A 24091-nucleotide genomic window follows, 5' to 3' on the forward strand; every position below is an offset into this window, starting at 1 on the left:
CTCCATTCTAAACACCCTTCAATGTGTAAATGAAGCTTTGGCTCTATTGTTTAGCCCCTTTGCAGAGTCAGATTTACAGAATTTTAGAGACAAAAAAAAAAAGCCTCTGCAACTATCCAGCTCCATGCCCTCATTTCCGGTTGAAGAAAATGAGCCCCAGCCACACAGCTGGTCAGTTTCTGAATCAGAATTATAACCCAGGGCAGTTTTCATTAGCTTTGGTTTTGTAGTTGCCTGTTTGGTGTATATGTTGGGTCACCCCAGCTAGAGGATTATTTTGGTCGGGGACTGAGGTTTTTGTTTGTTGTTGTTGTTGGGTTTTTTTGTTTTGTTTGTCTGTGTCGTCCGTCCCGTCCCCCCACCCCACCCCCCTGCACCCCCACCCCTTGCCAGAGATTCCTTCATGGTTCAGAGTAACTAGAATTCTTAGGAAACCAGCCTTTTGGAAGCAGCCGCCAGTAGTAGGCAGCTATTCTTTGGTCTAGTGCTATCTTTAAAGTGTCTTCAATTTTTATTTTAATTTCTGAAACATGCTTCTATATTCATCCATTAGTAGAACTGATCACTGTTATCTGTGGCTCAGATTTCATATTCTCATAGTTGTCCTGACAGGGGGACAGGACTGAATACCTCTATACTATGAATGAAGCAAAATTGCATTTTCTGATTACTTGGAGTACTGCGACGAGGTGATGAGAAGCAGGTCTGTATCTCAGTGTTTAGTAGGCTTTCCTGAGTTTTCTCTAAATTGTGTAGAACAGAACTTAATTAGAACAGTATCCCCTACACCTAGCCGTGTATGATGATAGAACTCCTCACATACCACCTGAAATGGGACCTCTGAGGTTGGGACCTATGCATTTCTTTATTTAATATTTTATTGATGAGATAGAAAGCATGAAGAGGAGCAGAGGGAGAGGGAGAAGTAGACTCTCTGCTGAGCAGAGAGCCAAAGGAACATGGGGCTCCATCCCAGGACCCTGAGATCATGACCTGAGCTGAAGGCAGACACTTAACCAACTGAGCCACTCAAGCACCAGGGACCTGTGTATCTTGATGTTTAAGGATCTCAATAGTAGAGAACCACTGGCACAAAAGAACGGCATTACTGAGATGATGAAGGTCTCATTTTAAGGGAAAATTGTTAAGTTAGGGAGGAGTGCTGGTTGGATGTATGTACAGAATTCTTGTGGAAAGGTACAGACTGACCTCCTGCATCACGAAGTTACTTGATTACCTATGGGATATATCTTGGGGGACCACGTACTAGTTGAATGGCAACTACAAACCTTCATAAACCCAGAAGGGAAGTGCTTAAACCAGGACCGTGGTTGCTTCTGCAGTTCAGAAGTAACACTGTAAACCTACACTGATCATAGAAATGTGCTATCGGAAGCCGCCCGTTTGCCATCTGAATGAGTAGTGGCTGACCCAAAATATTGAAAGTTGTTATAAAGTTGGTTCTGTGGCTGGACGTTGTGGTGCTCATCTTGCAATTGTCTATCGATTAACTCTTCCTCTGCCTCAGTACGTTTCTTCAGTGTTAGATGTAACTGCGTAGCATTTATGAGGCTGCCATATATGCATTGCATTAAATAGTAAGGCTCTGTTAAAAAAATAATTTATGTTTGTTACAAAGTTGTACAGGACTCAAGTGGTCACGGAGGTTTAGTTTATAGATGTGGAGTATTGGCAAAAGTCAACTTTATTTTTACACTTAGAACCTTTTCAGGGCCTTGCTTTGGGCTGGGTGCTGTGGGGTCATAGCAAAAAGCTGAGACCAACTTTTGGGCCAAGACAATTACTTTTCAAAGAAGGCAGAGTTGGATAGACTGATGATTGTGATTTGATAGTAATTATGTTTTACTTATTATTTCTTGAATATAATGGGACAGAGAATGATAGTTTTTATTTTTTTAACCCAAGGAGGACTCTAACTCTAGAATTTCACAGATAAGGAAACTTAAAAAAAAAAAAAAAAAGAAAAAGTGAAAACTGTGCCTTAAAGCAGAAGGAACTTTATATTCCCCTTACTAGTGGGTCACTACTAGATCCATGTGTATATGGACCACATGACATTTTCATTTATTCAGTGGAGAGTCTAGAGGGCCTGTGTTGAGCACTTGAATATTGGACATGATTCAAATGTGAGTCAAGTGTGTCTAGAGGCTTTATTCATACCTATTTTCTTTTAGTCAGCAATGCTTCATAATGCCCTGGTTTCATGAATTAATTTTAATGGAATTAAACTTGAACAGCTCAAAATTATATAATTAATTTCATTCAGCTTCAATTAAAGTTACTAATTGAATCAAGCCTACTAGCATGACACCTGGCGGCAGTTAGCTACATAACAGTGGCAGCAAGTATGTAGGACTTTGCTGATGAGCTAGTTTATGTATACTAGTGAGTTTTTATAAAAAGCTCTTCTGTTGATAATCTCAGAAAGGCCTTGAGTTGACTGTAACAGTGGAAAGATTTCTGGAGTTGTTTAAAAAAGTAAAGATTTTAATTGAAACTAACACCTCTCAGGAAGATTACATTTTCTCTAGGATAATGCTGAGTAAATGTTACATAAATCTTCTAGAACATATTGGTTTAGCATGCTTCTGATTTATATTTTACTGCTATATGAATATGGTTATGCTTTCTGAAAATACTTAGCATTGAAGACTCTGCTTTTTTTTTTTTTTTTTTTCCCAGGGATTTTAGCCTCTGGATTTAGTCCTAAGTGGGTGTCCATCTATTTTCATTTGTTGAAATGTGTTTCATGGCAGAACTTTTCAATTGTTGTGAAATCCCCATGGTACATGAGAAACTTTTGCATGTGCAGAAATTTTTTCCTTCCACTGGAAATGTTAACACAGTTGACTAACAACTTCTGTTTGAATCTCTTTCCTTTCCTTGCTTCCATGGCTTGACATCATCCAACTTCTCGTCCTTCCCTGACTCCTTTCTAATTATACAGACCCCTCTTGGTACTCTTATTTTAATGCATTAACTCTTGATGAGCCCATTCACTTCAACGGCTTTAGCAGTCAAGTTTAGGAAGATCAGTGTTTCCAGCTATAATGTGATTTACTTATGATTTGCAAATTCAAATGTGCAATATAAAATTCATCCACTAAACCGTGAAGTCCATGAAGGCCTGAGCCACATCTCACAGTCTTTTGCATCCTCACTGCCTAGCACATAGTCTGAACATGTCCTATGTACAGATATATGTTTTTTAAAGTAATAAATTATTTTCCTCGTCTCTAGGTTTTCCCAGTCAAATCCTTGACCAGGAGTGCTCCATCATCTCCAATCCCATCCTCCCTGATTATCTGTGCAGATCTCTGGCTATGTTATCACATCTACCTCCTTTTCCGTCTTGTCATTCAGTTGGTTGAACTCTAATTAAACTGAACTATTCTAAATCTCTCTTAGTTTCCCTTCTTCTCTTCTCCCTCTTAGGTACATCCATACTCTAGCGATTCTCAAGGACGTAAGTGTAGTAAAATTACCGAATTGCACCACTGCCAAATTGAAATAGAATCTTTGGTGGGGCCCAGAGCCCAGGAATCTGCTTTTTTTTTTTAAAGCCCCCCAAGTGAGTTAAAACGCAGTCAGAAGTGAGACACTACTGTGTACAAATGTATTAGTCTACCTAATACATGGTTCTGATAAGGCACTTCATAAAGCTTTAATGGCTATTTTGACTTACGTATCTTGCCTTTAAATTTGATCCAGACTTCTCACCCTCACCTTCACATTCAAATATCCATGCTGTGTCTCTAATCAGACCTTTCCAGTTCTATCATCTAATGTCCCCTTTAAAGTATTTCACACTCCAGAGAGTTGGAACCTTTGGTTGTGGAGTTTGCCCATGCCATTCTCCTACCTGGGATGGCCTTTCTCCCATCTCTGCTTTCAGAATTCCTGCTAATGTTTTAAAGACCATCCAACATGCACCTCTTGCTCTACTGCTTTTCTTGAGCTCTGAATCTGGATGAGTTTCTTTGGCTTCCTTTGAATGTCTTTAGTGCTCTGGACCTCTTAGAACATGGATTTTACCTTGTGTTGTAGTAGCCTTTTGATTGAGTGATGATGTTCCTGATAAGATACTACTTTTCCTTCCTGGCCTTCCTCCTGAGAACCCATAAACCCGTGTATAAATCTCCCATCCTAAATATCCTTCCTTTCTGAAAAAGAGGCAAGGACTGTGAAAACACAGTCCTTGCCTCTTTTCCCAAATTTCCACAGAGAGAGCTCTGCACTCTCTGCTTTCTGTACTTGCTCACACTTCTCAGTGGCTCCTCATTCATCTGCTGGCTGACTTTTATCCCAGTCATTCCATGAGCTCTCTTCTTTGGCATGCTTTCCCTGCCACACCCGTCCCCTAAATGTATGGACTTACTTTCATCCTTTACGTGACCGTTGCACATGTCTCTGTCATGGCAGACCACTTGTGTTACCATGACTTATTTATAATAATCTTAACAGGTTATTTTTACTGTGAATATATTTGTTTCTTTGATGCTCGTCACATGGTAGGTGCTTAATAAATCTATTACTGCTTCAGTAACCTATGCAACAGTCAACAGAGATGCTGCTTCCATTTTCTTAAATTATGGCAGACTTGGAAGCATTTGGAAGAAGTCTTAAAATAGAAAAATAGGTAACATTTAATAATATGTATCTTTTGTTTTATTTAGAAAAATGTGATAAAGAAAATGCTGAGAGAACTATAACTCAAGCTACCGATAGCTGCTTCTCACGTGGAGAGATGCAAGACCAGCCCGTTTGGGGAAATTGTTCGGATGACGAACTCATACAAAGTGAGTATCTTTGGAGAAAAATCAGAGTGATTTGGGTCTATGGCTGTGATAATATGCTTTCTGTTAATTATTCCATAATACTCTCTTGGAAATCTATAAATCAACAGAGTTTCTCTGTAAATATATTCATGAATATTTTAAAATGTAGGGCTGAAACTAAATAGAAGTAATACTGTTTGTCCATCTTCATCCTTTAAAAAAAAAAAGGAAGAATTGACCTCTAAATTTTGGATTAATTCTCATAGAGATAAAAATTTGTTTTTGAGCACTGACAAAGTATAATTCCAACAACTCTAAGTGGACTGTGAAACTAAAAAGATAAAGACAGAGAAAAAGGACAGTCAGTGGTTCTTTGGTGATACCATTCCTGTTCCTGTTCTTATGGCCAAATGATTCTAAACCGGTTTTCTTTTGTTGTGTTGTTGTTGTTTATAATTAACATTTTTAGTACCACTTGGTTTCTTTTTATTCTCTTCCTCTTCCTGAAAGTGCTCTATAAAGTATATACAAAAGCTGTGTGATATTGTCATTTGACTGTGGGAATGCCTGGCAACAGCCGTATCTTTCGGGTGCTATTCAGACTGATTCTGTGTCGGGTTCTCCTGTGTAGACCTGGAGCTTTCCCCCGGTAGGCTCAAAAGTTGAATTTGCCATATAACGAATTATTCTCTGTAGTGAGCATGTAAGTATAAAGATTATTGCAGTGCTGATGGGGGAAGCTTGATCTTAGTTTCAGAATTCATACCATTAAAGGGAAAGGATTTGAAATGAACTTTTCTTCCTGTTGTCTATACCGGTTACATGGACAGTGATTTAAAAAAAAAAAAAAATACCGTAAGTTGCATGAAATAGTTTCTCTTTTGAGATAATGATGGTTCGGCCTGTACCAAGGGATGCTTGGTACAAGGGAGCATCCGGGAGCCACCGTCTGGTTTTCCTAACACACACTGAACAAATGCAGAGACAGAGCGCTATGGCCCCCTCTGAGAGGGCTGCTGGAAGACGGACAGCCCAATGGATATCCAAGAGAAAGGCCAATGACAGAAATGCCACTCCTGGCCAAAACACTGTTGGCAAGAATTTCCAAATACTTGCGGGTGACTTCGGACTCTGAATTCTGATCACAGATTTCAGAAACTGTATTTTTATCCTCTATCTGGTCACACTTTTCTAGGCAAAGGCGACTTTGTTGGGTCTACAGAAAAATCTGATATCTGGGTTTGCCAAAACGGAACGTTTTATGTCATCTTTAAACTCGCCTCAAGTCTGGCTAGCACTTCAAAGTTTGACACTGTGATAGCTTCTGCTGTTCCAACTGCCTGACACTAAACTCCACAAGGCTGTCTGGATTTCCTCCTTTGGCCTTCCCTGTAGAGTAGGTGGTCATCTCTGTGTAATTCACTGTCTATCTCTCTTAACCCCACAGTGAGGGAGGCATGTATTTTCCTCTCAGCATTCAGCACATTTAGGGGGGCCCAGTAAAAAACTTTTGTCATAATAATAAGCCCTGGAAAGAAGGTCCTGGCTCAGAGTTGCATGGGGGCAGAGGGGAACATCTGCGGTGAGTCAGGCCCGGGCTGGCTCCCATTCCAGGAGTCCTGTGTGGCTCCCTGAGCACTGTGGAAGAGGCCGACAGCTGGCTCTCATGGAATTGATTTTAGTGTTCCCACTGTAGCGCGAGGTTGGCTGGATACAGGGATCATCAGAAAAATGAGGCCGGCTGGGGTGTGGGAACATTTTCAAATGCACAACCCACTCTTTTTCCAAGCTTCCATGGGACAGCTCAGCTGCATAAGCAAGCAGCGGAGGGGAGTGAGTCTGTTTAACAGGCCTTCTTTTGCTCTATCTATTCTTGAGAGTGGTTAGAAGGGCTGGCGGCTCACGGCTGCATTGTCCCGGATGGCTGCTGCTTTCTTTGTTGGACGTTTAAGGCGTAATTTATAGGGGACTGTTAGCTGTCAGTGTGATGAGGCTGTTTTTACTTTTCTGAGAATAACTGAGCTCTGGAAAGTCAAGGGAGTGGTTGCTTTGGAAATTGTATTCTAATTAAAGGGTGTATTCTCAGGCCTCATAAACGAGATCCAAGCTGAGAATAATTTCCAAATTATTCTTTGAACTTTAACCCTGACCTCAGTGGACCACCCACTTGTGGCTCACACTTGGTTCATGCTCCACACAGAAGTTCGAGCTTTGTGCGTCTTCCCTGGTCCTTCTAGAAAACATTGCAGGTGGCAGACCTCAGGTACAGTGCTCTCAGGGCCTGGATTTCAAATTGGTTGCCCTTGAGTTGCTAACTTATTACAGAGAATCCTTTCTGGAAGTTATAAATAAAAGAGAAGAAATCCATATGGAATCAAACATTTCGAATAAATAGGCCACACACAATCTGGTCAGGGAATGTGCATTGTGATTCTCTTTCTTATGAAATTTAAATTTAAAAAAAATTCCAACTACTCAAGTTGGTTTAAAAAAAAAACACCTAAATCAGTAAAGAATTAAAAACGTAATGGAGGTTTTTGAGGAAATTTTATGATCAGAAGGTTTTATTTTTTCATCTTATGAATTTTCTTTTTACACTTTAAAAGGGATCCATATTCTGAGGAAATGTTTTGGTCTATAATTTCTGGAATGGGGCTTATATTTTAGAGTTTATATCTTTTTATGAGAACACGAGTTCAGACTTTGGCTTTTCCCCTCAGATTATTGTATATAATTCAGTATATAATTTGGAGCTATGCCGTGTTTTTATCATCACTGTTCCTCTGAATTGGTAAAATAAATGTGGCAGGGAAATGACACCCTCAATTAATATTAATTTTTCTATTTAACCCATAATATGCATAAACTGATAACAGGCAGTAGGCAACATTTCATGTTTTAATTAGACTAGAAAAGGAACAGAAGTAACATTTTGATCTTAGTCTTTGGGGGGATTTCTAAGGTAGGAAGGAGTGTTGTGTGAGTGTGCCTGTGTTTATACTCAGATATGTGTAGTATTTTCCTTTAATTTAGGTCAAATTCTGCTCTAATTATTTCCTAGAGAGAGAGAGAGAGCACGCTTCCATTTTTCTTTGTTCTTCTTTCTAAAGTGCCTCAGGTCTCTATTGCAGATTTTTCTAGGTCTTTCTGAAAATTCTTATTACTTAACTTTATCCTTGGACATTGCTTTTACAGAAACGTCTCCTAATTCTAAATGTCATTACTTAACTCCAGAAATTTTCCTCAGCTCCTCTTCTGAAATAAATTTCCCATTAAATTAAACTATTTCGTTCAGCTAATTCTCTCCTTTGTGATTTTGCAGAATTCCCATGATCTGAAGCAAAGTCAGAATGCTCCACTTAAATGGTAATCCTCATTCTAGTTAACCCATTTATTCATTTTGAAGAGTTTTTAGCTCATAATAGTAAGCACTTAATTGGTAGTAGAATGCAAGCTGCTTCTCTAATTCACACTTGTCTCCTCTTTATGGGGCTAATGCATCCTACGTTTTCACCAGTCCTGCTCTGGAAACCTTCCTCTTGGCATCCTTGGAGTTTCCCTTCAACACCACCAGGCTCGGTTCTGAGGAGCTCTGTTACTTCTTTGCTAAGACTTTGACAACTTACCTCTGATCACTCCTTAGAGAATATTACTTTATCACTTGAGGGAATGCTTCTTCTATGTCAGATATTTTTAAAAAGGCAGATATTCAGGCATACTGTTTATATACCAAAAACATTTCTTACTTGATGATAAGGAAAGAGCATGAGAGATTTGGATTTAAATTTTACCAGCAGTTCTGATGTCTGAATGCACATTATAGTTCATATTATTAATGTTTACCTTTTAGAATTCACTTTATATAAAAGAGGACATAAACAAGCCCCCAAAATAAGTACCGCCCAGTAAGATTGGGGGAAATAGCTTTCGTGTTACATTTCTAAGGTGATCTGGAATTCTCTCTTAATATTGTGTGCTCATTCATTCTGGGATCCCATATTGGGAGTAAGTCTTTGTGATTTCATCTTGCTCAGTATCTTTTCCTCCATTTGTCTCTCAGAAAAACTCTCTTTTTAAAAAAAATACGCTGACCAAATGGTTATGTAGCTGCAGTTGAGATGCTTTGGCTATCGCTGTCAAGAAGAATCTTGAGCCATAAGTTATTCCAAAATCCAACTCGTGATTTGGTTTCAGGATTGGGTGGACAATCATAAGCTCTTTGTGATGGTTACCTGTGTTTATCTCATTGATCAATGACCACCATTAGGCTACATTCTAGAATCCACCTCAAGTTTACTGACACGCTTCTTCCTTAGAATGCATTATTCCACGCTCATCTGGATTTTGATCAAGATGTAGAGAGAACCGGGAACCCTGGGTGGCGCAGCGGTTTAGCGCCTGCCTTTGGCCCAGGGCGCGATCCTGGAGACCCGGGATCGAATCCCACGTCGGGCTCCCGGTGCATGGAGCCTGCTTCTCCCTCTGCCTGTGTCTCTGCCTCTCTCTCTCTCTCTCTCTCTCTGTGTGACTATCATAAATAAAAAAAAAAAAAAAAAAAAAAAAAAAAAAAAAAAAAAAGATGTAGAGAGAACCATTCCCCATGTTTTTGCTTTGGGCATCTTACAGCTCAGGGTCCTGGATGCTGACTGCCAGGTTTGGATCCTGAGTACATGATTATTGCTGGTATTGGGTAAGTTACTTAAACTCTGATCAGATTTCTCATTTTTTTTAAATGGAGGTGCTAATTCTGTATATCTGGTTGTGTTATTTTAAGGATTATATGAGAAAATGTATTTTGTGTGCTTAATTAGCAGAGAGCTATATGTGTAAACCTTGAATGAGTTTATTGGTTTTCATTATTACTATTCTCAGGCCCAAGTATCAGTTACAAAGCTTTGTTTTGTGTTTTAGGGTTTTCTTTTTTTTTCTTCTTCTTCTTCTTCTTTCTTTCTTTTTTTCTTCCTTTTTTCTTTTTCATCCATGATTCCAATGAGTTGCATGTCCAGACATACTGGGTATATAGACCCATGTCTTCTTGAGATTGTTGATTTGTGTGTATGTCACAACAGTAGGCAGCACACTGGATGCTACATGGTTTATGCTCGATAAATGCATAAGAAGCACATAGAATTAATGAGGTTTTTTACCCATCTTGCTTGTATTATTTCAGACTTTAAGGTCCTCTCATGAACATTCTAAACCAATACATTCTTCCTTTTATTCCTTCTAACCCCCTCCTTACTCCCAAGCCATACATGATTCATTCATGTCAAATTCCAAATATTTATAGATGACTCTAAGGATATTCAGGCAGTCAAGTCATAGGTTTGACTGCTCTTCTCTGATAAGTCCTTCTGAAGAGTTCTCAGTGAACTATGGCAGTGCTGTGAATAACATTTCACTGTCTGTGAATATGGGCAGAAATGGCACTTTATGTAGGACCTTTTTTGGTTCCCTATTTCTTCTTTTTCTTGGCTGGCTAATAAGAAAAGAATATGAGACTAATTTCGTCCCTCCCTCTGTCCTTCACTCCCTCCTTTCTTCCCCCCATCCCTCTATCCCTCCATCCCTGCAGCCCTTCCTCCGTCCCTCCCTCCATCTCTTACTTACTCCCAACCTCTTCACCCCACTTCCTTCTCTCCCTCTCTTCTTCCTTCTCTTATCTTTCTCTACCTTTTTAAACTAGTTTTTAAATGCTTTGTGTTCTGTAAAGTATAATGTGTGTTGTTGCTGTTGGTGTTCTTACTATTCCTGTGAATGTTTTAGTTGATGACTTTACCCTTCACCCTTACCCTATACCATGACTTGTTTCATTTCCAGTCTCTCTGCTGCTGCCCTTTTGTCCAGCGTTTTCAGTCTCTTTCTGATATCTCTAGAATCTTTTGGTCTTTATTGGGGGAGATGAGATGGTATTGAGTTGAAGTGATAGATGGGGTTCAGTGAGGGAACCAGATTTATTCCTTTCCCATTTGGGAGTTTCTTTGAGCCTCAGGGAGGAACTGAGGCCTGGGAATTACCTCAGAGATCACCCTGAAAATGCTAACCACCAAAGAAATAACTAACATTGTAAAGATCAAGACCATAAATGCTGCGGTCTAGATAATTTTAGTTCTCAAACCTCCCAACTTCCTGGAGCTGAACACTGTGTGAATTTACACATAAATTATTCTTTGTAGAGCATGTTATTCGTGGATAACTTTCAGGATTAGGAGTCAAAATATAACTTCTAAAGCTGAATAAGAAATCAATTACATTAAGATGGAGTGTTACGGAGTGCTGACCCGGTGTTCTGTTTGTGATAGAGCGATGAACAGCACAGGTGTGGTCTCTGCGTTCAGAGTTTATAGTCTTGAAATAATGTGTGTTATGAGTGCTGTGATGGGAAAGGGCAAGCTGCTGTATTTTCACATTGGAGAAACACAGAGTCTCACATTGGGGAGAGGTCAAAGAGGGCTTTCCAGAGGGAGTGATCTCTGCGGTAATGCCTAAAGGGTTAGCCAACTCAGGCAGACCATGGGAGTGGATGGAGCCATAGTGTCCCAAGCCCCCAAAACAGCATACTTATAGGTCGAGAGGTAAGAGGTCAGCTTGAGGAGAGTTGCAGAAGTTTTGTGTAAGCTGAGATGTAAAATGTTCGAAGAAAGCTGGAGAGCGGTGAATGGCAAAGAATCCGTTAGCGGAGGGTTAAGGGAAGATGGAAAGTATTGACGGGAGTAGTGACTTAAGTAGGTTTATGTTTTTGTTTGCCTATATTTTAGGATGATTACTGTTGCAGTAGTTGGAATATAAATAAGAATGGGAAACCAAAAGTATCAGGAGACCAACTGAGAGACTGTTGTGTTGATCCAACTTAGAAAGCTATGTCTTGGAAGGGGTCATGGCAGATAGGATTCTACTTTCGGTGGTGTACGATCAGTGAGATATATGGGGTAGGCAAATAGCAGGTGCTGGTAATGAAACCAGAATTTTTAGTTTGGACAGATGATAGTTGTGATGAAAAGACAGTAGGGCAAAGGATTTAAGGACATTGTCCAAAGAGGGTTTGAAATTCTGGGCTGTGGATGTCCAATGGGTTGAGAAGGAAGTAAAAACAAAAAAGGCCTAACAAATAAGAAAAATAGCCAGAGAGGCTAACAACCCCCAGGAGGTTTCTATTTCTGAAGACACAAAACAGAACAGATATCAATGGAGTACGTGAACAGGAGAAGTGGAAAGAGATGGATTATGAGAATGGGAAGTAAGAATTTAAGATTTTTGAAGTGGAGCGATCCCTGGTGAGGACAAGGTGTAAGATGGCGGTTGCAAGGATGGGTGACTGAAATAGTTTCTTCCAAACCCAGAGTGCTAGATTTAGAAGAAATTTTGGAGGCTTCATAAAAATTACCCTGTTCAGCAAGTGGGGAAACATCCAGAGTTTTGTTTCAATCAGTATGGCCAATAAAAGGCAAAGCTGGGGCTTGTCTAGGGTTTTTTTTGAGTCTCAATCATCTGAATTCCTCTTTGAAACTGAACAGTTTAGGAGAGGCCAGCAAGTTGGTGATCTCTGGTTCTTTCTGCTTTGCCCTAAGATTAGTCACCTGTTGTAGAGGAATGAAAGAGTAGTTGATATTCTCTAAGCTGAGGACTCTGAGATGAATGAAAAATAGTGCGTGTTGTTTGGAGCTGCTGATTGGCTTCATAGTAAGAGTCAGAAAGGTCTTCTCTATCTATTCAGTAACATACAAAATAGGGATTTTTAAAAAAGATATATGTAATTGTCTCCTATACAAATGTGTGTATCTATATAATTTGTATCAAATTATAGGTGTATGTATTTTTTTTTTCCTGAATAGAAGTTGTCTCTTCACAATAGTTACTTTTAGGGAGCTCTTGAAATTGAGTGGAGATGTACTGGTGAGGAGAACTTTCACTTAATATTCTATATACTTTCCTCTGTATCATTGATTTTTTTCCCCCTTGGAGTGAATTATTTTATCATACTAGAAGCAATAGTATTTTAAAAAGAAAATTTCCCAAATAGCAAAAAATACTAGGGTAAGGGCCCAGCTTCCCAAAGCTACATGATAGCCCAGTCACCTGTGAGAAGTGCTTCAAGTCACAGATAAGCTAGGAGATTCAGATTCCTTCAGGCTCTGCAGGAGACAGCACCAGCTAAATAAATTGGTGGGTGGGGTGTGTGTGGACTATAGCGCAAAATGAGAATTTGGATCCCCTTATTCAAACAGTGTGAATTTCAAGATGGCAATGGCAAGCATTAAACAAGCTCAGGGTCCTTCTGAGCATGGGACTCTGTTACTCCTCAGACACAAGTCACATGGCCATGAAGCTGGGCCTGGCTGGAGGCATCAAGGTAATAGGGATTCAGTTCTGGTAAGCAAAAAAGAATACTGTATACCCATTTTACAATTTGCTTTTTTCAGTAAGTCTCTGAAATTGTAGAATGAGGAAGTTTTTCTGGGCTGGGCAGATCCTGCCTTTGTCACAAGTATAAGTAGCTTGTATATTGGTACTTGGGACAATTGCCATGCAGTGGACTCTTGAAGGCAGTGGTTGCCAGCTTTTATCCAGCCACAGGAGGACCGAGGCTTGCTTCTGGCTTCAGCTTTATCCACGGCACAGCACAGGAGAGGGTGTATGAGAATGAAGAGGGTTGGTGGAAATCCCTCCCCACTCCTTCCCCTCCATCTTAGCACAGCTGGGAATCTGTACCATGATTTGTTCTGGGTTGCCTTCAGTGAGTCTTTCAGAACTCAGTGGTAAAGCTATGCTCCAGTTTTCCATCAGAAGCTGGATTCTTCTCAAGTCCTAGGGTTCCACAGTAAGACACCCAAAGTCAATGAAATTTCTTTTAAAACCCTCTGATGCTGGTACTAGAGGGCAAAATTGCATTAAGTGAGCTAGAGAAGAGAGTGGGTGGAGAAATTTGTTCTGCGCTGGAATATAATCTAATTAAGTACATTTCCCATGGTGCTTGAGAATTTGGAATGGGAAATTTAAGAAGAAACAAAAAGATTCCCACCATCTCAAATTGTTATAAATAATTGATTCATGCCAGTGTGATCTTGAGATTGTATTTATTTATTTTTAGAGAGAGAGCAAGCATAAGCCAGGGGGAGGAGCCGAGGGGGAAGGAGAGAGAGAAGAATCTCAAGCAGACTCTGCTCTGAGCTTGGAGCTGACTTGGGGCTCTGTGACCTTGAGATCATGATCTGAACTGAGACCAAGAGTCGATTGCTTAACCGATTAAGCCACCCAGGTGCCCCCATGCCAGTGTGTTCTAATAAGACCATACATGGCATCTTTGGATGCCGCCCATCGTTCCTTATCTTAATGGAAAAAGATACTGTCCTGTCATCAACGTAGAGGCCCACCTTTGCAGGACATCTTCTCCATATTTGTTCAGGGCTGCAAGGGTGCTGTCATAATCACAAAGGTGAGTGAAACGTAGGCAGCAGCGGTGAGAATAGCACATCAAGGAATGGTGTGATTGTACGCAGTTAGCATTTTCCTACCCTTCCTGTGAGCTGGGTTCTTCGGACTATACTTCTTCTGTGCCTAGTAAATTTTTTAAGAGATTTATTTATTTGAGAGAGAGAGAGAGAATGCAAGTGGGAGGAGAGACAGGGAGAAAAAGAATCTCAAACCGACTCCCCACTAAGCACAGAGCCTGACAGGGGTGGTGGGGGCCTCAGTCTCACCACCCTGAGATCACGACCTGAGCCAAAATCAAGAGTCAACCAACTGAGCTGCCCAGGCACCCCCAGTAATTTTTTAAAAAACATTTTATTTATTTATTCATGAGAGACACACAGAGAGAGGCAAAGACACAGGCAGAGGGAGAAGCAGGCTCTCTGTGGGGAGCCCGATGTGGGATTCAGTCCCAGAATCACACCCTGAGCCCAAGGCAGTCTCTCAGTCACTGAGCCACCCAGGCATCCCCCTCCAGTAAATTGTTAAAAATCATATCAGATAGCTCTGAATATGAATATTTACTACTGGAAATGTTAAATTAAACCCAGTTCTTACATATTTAGGTTTTTTATATTTTTTCATTTTCACCAGTTTCAGGTGGTTGACTTTTTGGTCTTTCATGCTGAAACAGAGCAAATGCCATTCAGTATTTTTTAGGTAGGTGTATATAATTTGCCTTTTTCTTTTTTTTTAAATGCAAGGTCAATCTTATTTAATTTCTTAAAAATTATACCCCAGCAAAATCTATGTGTGTAATATTTAGAACGTATCTTAAATATATATCAGAAGATCTTTTTTATAGGAGACTGAATAATACTGACTTTTGCTAGGTAGTCCAAATTTGTTTGGACTGATTCAAATCAGGGTAAAAAAAAAATCAATTTATTTCAACATTAAATTTGAACCTTACTACCACTCCCAGTGCCTGGAAGGTTGATGTGAAGTGGTGTTGGTAGTTGCTGACACCCAGAGTCCAATAGTAGAGTCTTAAATTAGTCATCACGTGGAGTGGCGTGGAGTGTGATGTGGCTACAGCTGCTCATGCATCTTGCTCCACCTTCCAGCATAACCTGTTCGGTCCCTAACTAGTATCTGATTTGTCCTCCAAGCCGAGGCTTCTTTTAATTTCCTTAAATTACAGAGCTGCTTTTAATTTCTTTGAAATCGCACTGATGCTTGACTTCTTTAACTCAGAGGACTTTGTCTGTTTGAGGTGAGCCACCTTACATAGACACCCCTTGGACCTTGTTACCGCCAAGGCCTCTTCTCTAAGATTTTGAAATCAGAAGTTCACTTTTCCATTTCTGCCCATTCCTTACCTTAATTATGCCTAATTTGATAACTAAGTTTTTTCTCCATAGAATCTCATCTCTGTAACTTCACATGCCTTTTTTTTTTTTTTTCATGGCCTGCTGACATCCATAAATGATCTTTCATTATTTCCCTTAATTCTATGACCTTGTGTACTATTTGCCTTGATAATAAGGTAACAGACAACATGGTCAGTCTTCTCTGCTCAGATTCCAGGGGCTGGGAATCACAGATAAAAGATGTCACATGCAGTAGGATTGGCTTTAGTACAAATACATGTTTCTCTGATCTCAGCTGAGATCCCTCAGCTCCTCAGCTATACTTTAATTTCTAATTGATTTTTGCTTTTGGTCCATTCTTTTGATTTTATGACACAATTTTCCAAAGATTCAGATTATATTCTAATATATCTATCTCTATCACTGAGACATTTTAGGTTATATTTTAGCACCAGCTCCTGGTATTCAAACCTAGTTCTGTTCTAAATGGCTGCTTCTTAGTCTACCTTGATATATGTCCTAAAGGTTAAATGCAACTAATATGATCTCAAAACTGATAGGTCAGTTTGCCCAGTGACCTCTTCTCAGCCCTCTCTCTTTCTGTAGTGTTTGATAGGACCTGTTTCCTACTTGAAATTCCTCCCTCTACCTTGGAGCTTTACTTGCTTCCTTTCTGTCCTCCAGTCCTACAGATGCGTGAGTTAGTTCCTTTCTGTCCCTGAGTTTTTACACTCTGCCCACCCACCCACCCCCACCCCCGGCCAAAGAGAGGCTTCCCTGTTTCTCCAAACACCCTTTCCTTTCACTTGTTATCACAATTTGTAACTTGTTTTTGCTATGGCTTGTCTGCAATCTGCTGGCTTTAGGTTGCATCCCCAGCAATTAGCACGGATCCAGGGCCACAGTGGACTTTCCAGAAGTTATTTTGGATGACTATGGGAATAAAAGAAATTGTGCCTTGCTCCTCCACAATTTCCTTTCACGTAGTTCTGCTATAGCCAAAATATATTCCTTGTTCTTCCCTCTACATCCCCAATCTTTTCCTTCTCTCATGCTTCACTCATGTTACCTGTCTCCCCACATCTCCAGCTGTATAAGCAAGGCCTGCTGTGATTGCTCCCCTTTTGGACTTGCAGAGACAGTTTATCTTCATTTCTCCTAAAGGACTTGTTAATTTTGAAATTGTCCTGCAGTGTGGATGGCCCTCTTCCTTGTCACTGAACTGAAGGCTCCTTAAAGGCAGAATTGGCGGCTCATCCAGCTTTGTCGCCCTCCCAGCATATAGCCCAGGGCCATGCACAGAGTTTGTTCCCAATACTGTCATGTTAATTGTTGAATAAATGAAAATCTGTACCTTTTGACTACATTTAGCTTCTCTGTAGGAGACTGACAGCTTTGAATTGGTTAAGCTGTAGTAATTTGTCTTAAAATGTGGATTGACTATCTTTGCCTCTCTTAAGGAGCTAATTTTCTCAGTCTACAGTTCATGCATATCAAAGGATGCTTTTTATTAGTAATATTAACAATGTTATTACTTAGAGCTTTTTACAGTTAATGAAATTTTTCATATTGATGATCTCACTTGGCCTATCAGCAACTTTATCAGGCAGGTGCAATAAGTCTTATTGTCTATAGATGAGACTGAGCTCAGCAAAGTCAAGCAGTGTACCTAGGGGCACACAGCTCTCTTATCCTGAATTCTCTAGCCTTGGTTCTCAGATGGAGGATGCAGTAGGGAAAGGGTTGGGACTTTGTGTGGTGTTCATGGTCTCCTAGAGATCACATTCAGGTCAAAGGGAAGATGATAGTTTTCCCAAATTATAAGTTTATTCCAAGTTGAAAATTCTAATCCATTTTCCCAGTTGGAAATTATCACCATTCTGTCACTATTAATTATGTGACTGTATCCTGCCTTTGTGTTGGATCGTGAAAGAGTTAGGAAAATTTTACTATACTATATTCCTTTGGAATTTTATCTTTGTTGTGATAAATTCAAGACAGTTCCTGGGCTTCCTATATACCTGACATCTTAGAAAAAAGACTTCTTTGGTTTTCGGAACTATTTCCTCATTGCCTCCATGAGAACATACTTGTTCTCCTTTTAAGAGATAGGCAGAGAATCTGGACATCTGCTGTTCTTTTTTACGGTGTGAAGATGTGCATTTTCCTTCTGCACCCAGAAGAACTCAGAATAACCAAAGCTGTGAAGGTACCCAGGGCAGGAATATGATGCTATAGTCCTATCCCTTTGTTCAAAGCGATGGTTCTCCATGATTTACATCAGCTTGAAGACATACTGATATCCAGGCCCCAATCACTCCACACCACTGAACCTAGAATCAGATGCGGGTAGAGCCTTGATTTCTGAGAGCTTCTCAGTTAATTTTGAGGTACAGCTCAGACTTAGAACTGATGAGATGTTCCATTGAGTATATTGCCCTAGAACACAAAAACGTATAAAAAAGGTTGAACAGAGCTTTTTATTTAAATATTTAAAGTCTTTTTTTTTTTTTCCTTTGGAAAGTAGTTTCTTACAATTGTGATTGATGACCTGTATAGGATGGGGGCTGATAGCCATGGCTACCTATTAGGGAGAACCCAGGCACCACCCTCTTATTTTAACCCTTTGTGCTTTTGGGAAGTTGTTTTCTAGAGAGATGTTTACATTGTTCAGAAATTGTTTCTTACTTTTAGTTTCACTATGCACCACTTTAAGTTTTATGAAATTGGAGAAGAATTATTATAATTTCTTCTTGTAGCCTCTCGTTAAGTGGCATGATAGGGTTGGATAGTGCATTGAAAGGACTTTAAAATCGAAAACTTAATGCCGCCATAAGGGGTTATTTGATTATCTTTGGGATCTTGATGTATTAACCCAAGATCAAGGTTTATGTTATGTAAGAGTCAGATTTCTTAAGGGTGAAAACCCTTTTGCCTGTTTTTCTGAGGAATTACAAATGCCCGCTTTCATCTACTCTTGACACTCTGTCCCGAATGGGAATAAGCTATCTCTTTCAGTTAAAAATCTCTGCAATAAGCAGCCTTCCAATCAAGTGTTTGTAGATATAGGGAAAGAATACCTCCTTAACTATTATAGCTAGAGTTTGTTCTTGGAATAAAGCAAAGTCCCTTATAATAGAGATACAGTTTACCTAAGAGTCATATTAATAAGTAAAAAAAGATCAGCTTTTTGAATAATATATGAATTCATATGATATCAGTGGTATCTGGGCATTTGGGACAATACATAATTAGTTTCAGTTCCTTTAGAGAGGGAGATGTGGATGTTAAAATAAATTGCTGATGAAGCACATACTTTGGAGAACAGTGTATTTCAAAAACTTTGTGCAATATCAGCTATTTCTTTCAATGGTATGGAAATATAGCATAAGGCAGAGAAGATTTATTAGGGGCAGTTTTACACCATTCTCACTGTATAAAAGTTCATAGTTTGCTCATTTGGAACTAGTTACGAAAAGAAGAATAAAAGCAAATATTTATAGGGCTGCCGGGAAAACATTAGTTCTGTGCAACTTCTGGCACCATTGTTTGTTGCCAGTAAACCAGTAATAATCATTTGCTTGTATAAGAATCATCAGTACCACACTAAGCGTTTAAAAGAGCTTGGTCATTTAGTTATTTAAGAGTTAACCCTTTTATGAAAGTCTGAATAATGGATCTATCCCAGAAAATTCAGCATTTGAAGAGTAAGAAGATTTGGAATTATGGAATAAATATATTCTGAGGGTAGAAGAAGGTGGAGAGAGTTTTTTATTAAGTAAAAGAGAAGAAACTGACTCTATGGAGGGAGCTGTTTTGCTCCAAGAAATAAATATCCCAGACAAACCTGTTCTCCAGCAATCCTATCTCTTCATTCTTACCTTGAGGGAATTCCTTCAAAGGTTTCAGTTTTACCATGGAAACTAATTAATTAGGCTCCAGATACATGGCATACGTAGTATACGGCCCTTTGCAAGGACAGTTTACCATCTGCTCCCGAGTGTTTGAGACACACAAACAAAATACTGTATTTTTTGCACAACCCTTTGAAGTTTGTAGTCTGAAGTGGGTACAGTTATTATCATTATCTTAAATATGTTCGTAAGTTTTCTTCCTGAGAAGTGGGCCCCATTCCTTAGCCAACCATTCATCACCTTGCTCATCAACTTCCTCAGGTTTGCTTATTTTGATCAACATCGCATTCATGAGCAATTCCTTGTCTCCATTAAGCCTAAAGAAAATGAGGGGTTTGTTGGAACACTCACTGGGAAGAAGTCTTTAATTTAGTTTGTTTTTCTGAGGACATCTACTGTGTTAAGGTAAAAATATTTAAAGGAATAGTTCATCGAGTGCATACTTAATGTGCAAAAAGCACAAATATGTGGGAGTGTTCATCTTCTGCATTTAATTTTTGTTTTGTTTTTTACTAAAAACAAGCAAACAAAAGCCCAACCACTACTTCTTCAACCAAAAAAAAAAAAAAAAAAAAAGGATAACTAAGCTCACAGAGTCAGAATCTACAGCTCTGGCAGGCCGAGTAGGTGCGATTATAGCTTGGTCAGTAATAATGACAGATTTTAGTGTCCATTTTAGTATATGAAACACTAAATTACAATGAATTGGAAAGATAGGTAGTTTATAGTCCTAGAATAGCATTTCTGGAAGGGAAGGATGACATTCAATCATTTTGGGATTGTTGTAGTCATTTCTCTTTTAATTGCAGATACAGTGTTGTCTTCATTTCTTTGCATATTAATACAAATGCAAAAATACTCGTGGATAGTCTGTTTGGGGAGAGGCTCATTATCGTGTCTATCTCCACCTTTAATGGATCCCTGTTTTTCTGTTTTATTTTTGTTTTTGGCACACAGTAATAGAACTCAACCGTTGGAAAATGTCATAAAGAAGTTTCGTTATTCAGATAATTATAAGTCTGCTTGCAGGTTGCTTCAGCTAGAGAGTAGCCAGTCAGTCCAGTCAGTCGGGCCGGGCCTGATGCGATCCACTGTAGGCCACCTTGCAGGCTAAGTGCTGGGATTTCTCATGCTGTTAATGATTGCATACAAAGAGTCAGGAGGAACTAGAGGGGTCACTGGTATCAGATACAAACATAGCATGGGGCTTTTTTAAGGTTGCATGTGGCAAGCCAATGAGATTGACTTCGTATTCCAAATAGATGAAGTGTTTGGGGCAAAAGTGAAAATGAAATAACGGGCCAAAGCTTGACTTGTCAGCCAGCTCTGTGCTTGACAGGAAGGAGGCTCCTGACCAGACTTGTAAGGGAGGTGCACAACACCAGTACTTAGAGAAAGGCCATGTGTCTGTAGAGAAGGTAAGATGGGAGTCCTAGGATTCAGATTGTAATCCTGCCTAAAACTCATTAGCTTGGTGGCATTGGCAAAGTCCCTTCATGTTCTGCATCTTCAGAATATGGACGGAAGGGGAAGGTTTGGTCTTCCTCACTACCTCATGGTTTAGTGAGGAAGCAAACATGAAAACCTATGCGGAAGGACTTTGTTACCTCCAGATGGAATTTGTTCTCCATTATGATAAGAATAACTAGTTCCCAGGTTAAAGGAAGAAGTGCTGGATTATTTTGAGTTTTGCTTTGGAAAGAATGGGCTCCCTTCCTTAATTCTATTTTCAGGCAGATCCAGAGAACCTAAGCAAAGAACCAGTAAAGACAGTAGAGTGTAATTCTCTGGATTCTCTCCTTGGCTATCCAGGAGTTCGTAAGGGAGAGTCAGGCACACACAGGATGGCTTCTTTTTATGATCTTCAAAACCTAGAACCTAAAACACATCATCAGTGTTGCCTGCAAAAATGTAAGGACATGAAACACTGCACCAAAGATGTCCCCTCTTTATTTTAAAATGAATTTCAGTTTTAAATATAATGAAATATCTTAGGCAAAACAAAAGATTATTTTTCTAGAAAAGGGATACTGTTTTGCCCTTGATTCCTGGTAATATCCCACTTTATTAGTGTTTTCAAGATAAAACGATGCTTTTGCCTAAGTTACCAATCAGTAGCAATTCACTGATTTGTGGACTTACGTGCTTAATAAATAGAATTCTGATTTTTCATTAAATTAGCTCCTCTAAAAATGAGAGGGGGAAAGAATATTGAAAACACCCTCATACTAACCAAGCTCAGATTTAACAAGTGTTAATTTTTTGCCAAATTTTCTTGAGATTTGTGTGTGTGTGTGTGTGATTGTTTTTAAAAATCATGTTTTGTCAACATGGCAGATTTAACATATATATTCCATTCTCTTTGGAAATCCCACTTAAATGATTGTAAATTAATGATAATTTTATAATGACATAAATTTAAGGAAAGCAAGAACAGACAAGGAAATGACAGATCAGAGATGTTAAACATTTTCTGAAAGACCGAAAATAGATGACAAAATAATAACTGGCTTTGTAGCACTGACTATCCATGCTGAGTGTCAGCATGACCCAATATGGCACTACCCCCAAAACGTTCAACATCAGGAGGCATGAAGGCTCTTGGGATCTGGGATGAAATCTAGAGTGCAGAAGTATGTCAATTAGAAGTTTGCTTACAGGTAACTTAGACCATTGGGTCTCTTCCACCCTTTGAGTCTGAGTAACCATTCTATTCCCACACTGACTCACAGGGCACAAGAAAGGGATGCTCTGGAGGATTAAAACCAGGGTGGCTCCAGACCCTGAGCACCTGCTGCACAGCAGAGTATGAGAGCGAGTGGCATTCTGACTGTAGGGTGCTCAGTGCAAATAGCTGCCTTAAGGACCAGTCACAGATACCATCTCAGCCTCCTTTCCCCTTAAGATAGATGGTAATAAATCAGATATCACACATCATATAGAGAAAATACTGTCATACTGTCTTTTGGTCACTACATTTCCCGTTTGGACTGCAAAAATGGAAGAGATTTAATTTTACCCCCTGCTGGTTACCATTGCCACTAGTAGCAGCCCTGAGTTCCTGACTCCTGGCTAAGTGAACCTTGCCAATTGAGTCATCGTTGTCCAGAGCCACCTCAGCAGAGCTCTCAATCACTACCGTTACTCTCTCTGGTTAACCTTGAACTCCCATTGAATGGTTCTGTTTATGTGTCACACCTTCCACTCTCTCATACTTGTTTCTCTAGAAAAAGATGACATTTGAATAATTGTGTTAAGAGATATTATCTAGATGACTTAAAGATTCTGAATTTTAAGTATCTAACAGTGTGGGTGCTTACATTCATATTTTCCAGTTTTCTGTGTATCACATGCCATATTTACGTTTGTTTTTCTACGTGTTAAAAATGAATCATGGGCCTGTACTCTTACAATAGTAAAGTTAGGGAACATCCCTTAGAAATCAGTGTGCTCAACCTCTATAGGCTTTTGTTTTGTTTTGTTTCAGATGGCAAATTGAAGCATAAAGAGGTAAACAATTCATCCAAAGAGACCCAAGTAAATTAGTGGCAGAAGCAGGGCTAAAATTATTGCCAATGGTCTTTGATTATCAATGAGAGTATATAGTTACCACTTGTAATTAGTAAACTACAATGTGGTATTTGAAAGGCTACATTTTTTAAAAGTTTTTATTTAAATTCCATTTCATTAACATACAATGTAATAATAGCTTCAGGTGTACAATATAGTGATTCAGCACTTCATACAACCTGGGGCTCATCACAAGTGCACGCCTAATCCCCATCACCTATTTTACCCATCCCCTACCCACTTCCCCTCTGCTAACCATCAGTTAGTTCTCTGTAGTTAAGAGTCTTTTTCTTGATTTGTCTCCCTCTTTTTTTTTTTTCTTTTTGCTCATTTGTTTTGTTTCTTAAATTCCACATGTGGGTGAAATCATATGGCATTTGTCTTTGAAAGGCTATATTAAGACAAAATAATTGCTAGAAACTAATAGGAATTTTTAAGACCCCAGGTAGATAAACCTATTCAACTCACTGTCCAGTTGCCCACTTTGTTCATTTCTAAGAGTTTGCTCCTGTTCTTTCCTAAGAGTTTGCATCTGTGGCTCCTGTATTAAAATTAGGATTCTCCAGTGAGGCACACAAGCCAAAGGATATGAGAATCACTGGAGGAGTTGATTTTTTGAAATCACACAAGATATTACTAAAGGATATGTGTTGCTCAGTAAGCCCTGTGGAGTTGGAAAAAGGTGGAGAGCTATTGTTAGAGAGAATTGTATTTGAGTAAAGGAATCGGATTTGGGAAATTAGAATAAAATAGGAAGATAAATACAAATCGCAGTGATAGTCTTATTCCTAAAATCCAAGCCGATTCATAAGAACAGTAGCAAGATTCTCTCACAACCATTCATTTTACTATTAAAAAACATTCAATAATTCCTGCTTGTCTCTCTATCCCCAGAACAATTTCAGTATAAATAGATTTGCACATTTCAGAGAAATGGATGTATGTGTTTCTTTCTTGGGAAGTAATTAAAGGATAAGATTTCTACAAATGTTTCCTAATACTCAAAATTGTGGTTGTATTTTACATT

The 24091-nt window shown here is 39.3% G+C and overlaps 1 protein-coding gene across 15 annotated transcripts in view; it reads left to right on the forward strand.

Annotated features, from left to right (window-relative positions):
- MDFIC (MyoD family inhibitor domain containing) overlaps positions 1–24091 on the forward strand; it is a 291855-nt gene that overhangs the window by 202084 nt on the left and 65680 nt on the right. For all 15 annotated transcript variants that reach the window (XR_007402127.1, XR_007402126.1, XR_007402123.1 and 12 more), the window contains one exon: positions 4698–4820. Coding sequence is in view for 9 of the 15 variants with exons in the window: in XM_049093830.1 (XP_048949787.1) it covers positions 4698–4820 (123 nt within the window). In the remaining 6 variants the exon portion in view is untranslated. Of the gene's footprint in view, positions 1–4697; positions 4821–24091 lie in introns of those variants that run through there.

Source organism: Canis lupus, chromosome 14, assembly GCF_003254725.2.
Source record: "Canis lupus dingo isolate Sandy chromosome 14, ASM325472v2, whole genome shotgun sequence".
NCBI lineage: Eukaryota > Metazoa > Chordata > Mammalia > Carnivora > Canidae > Canis > Canis lupus.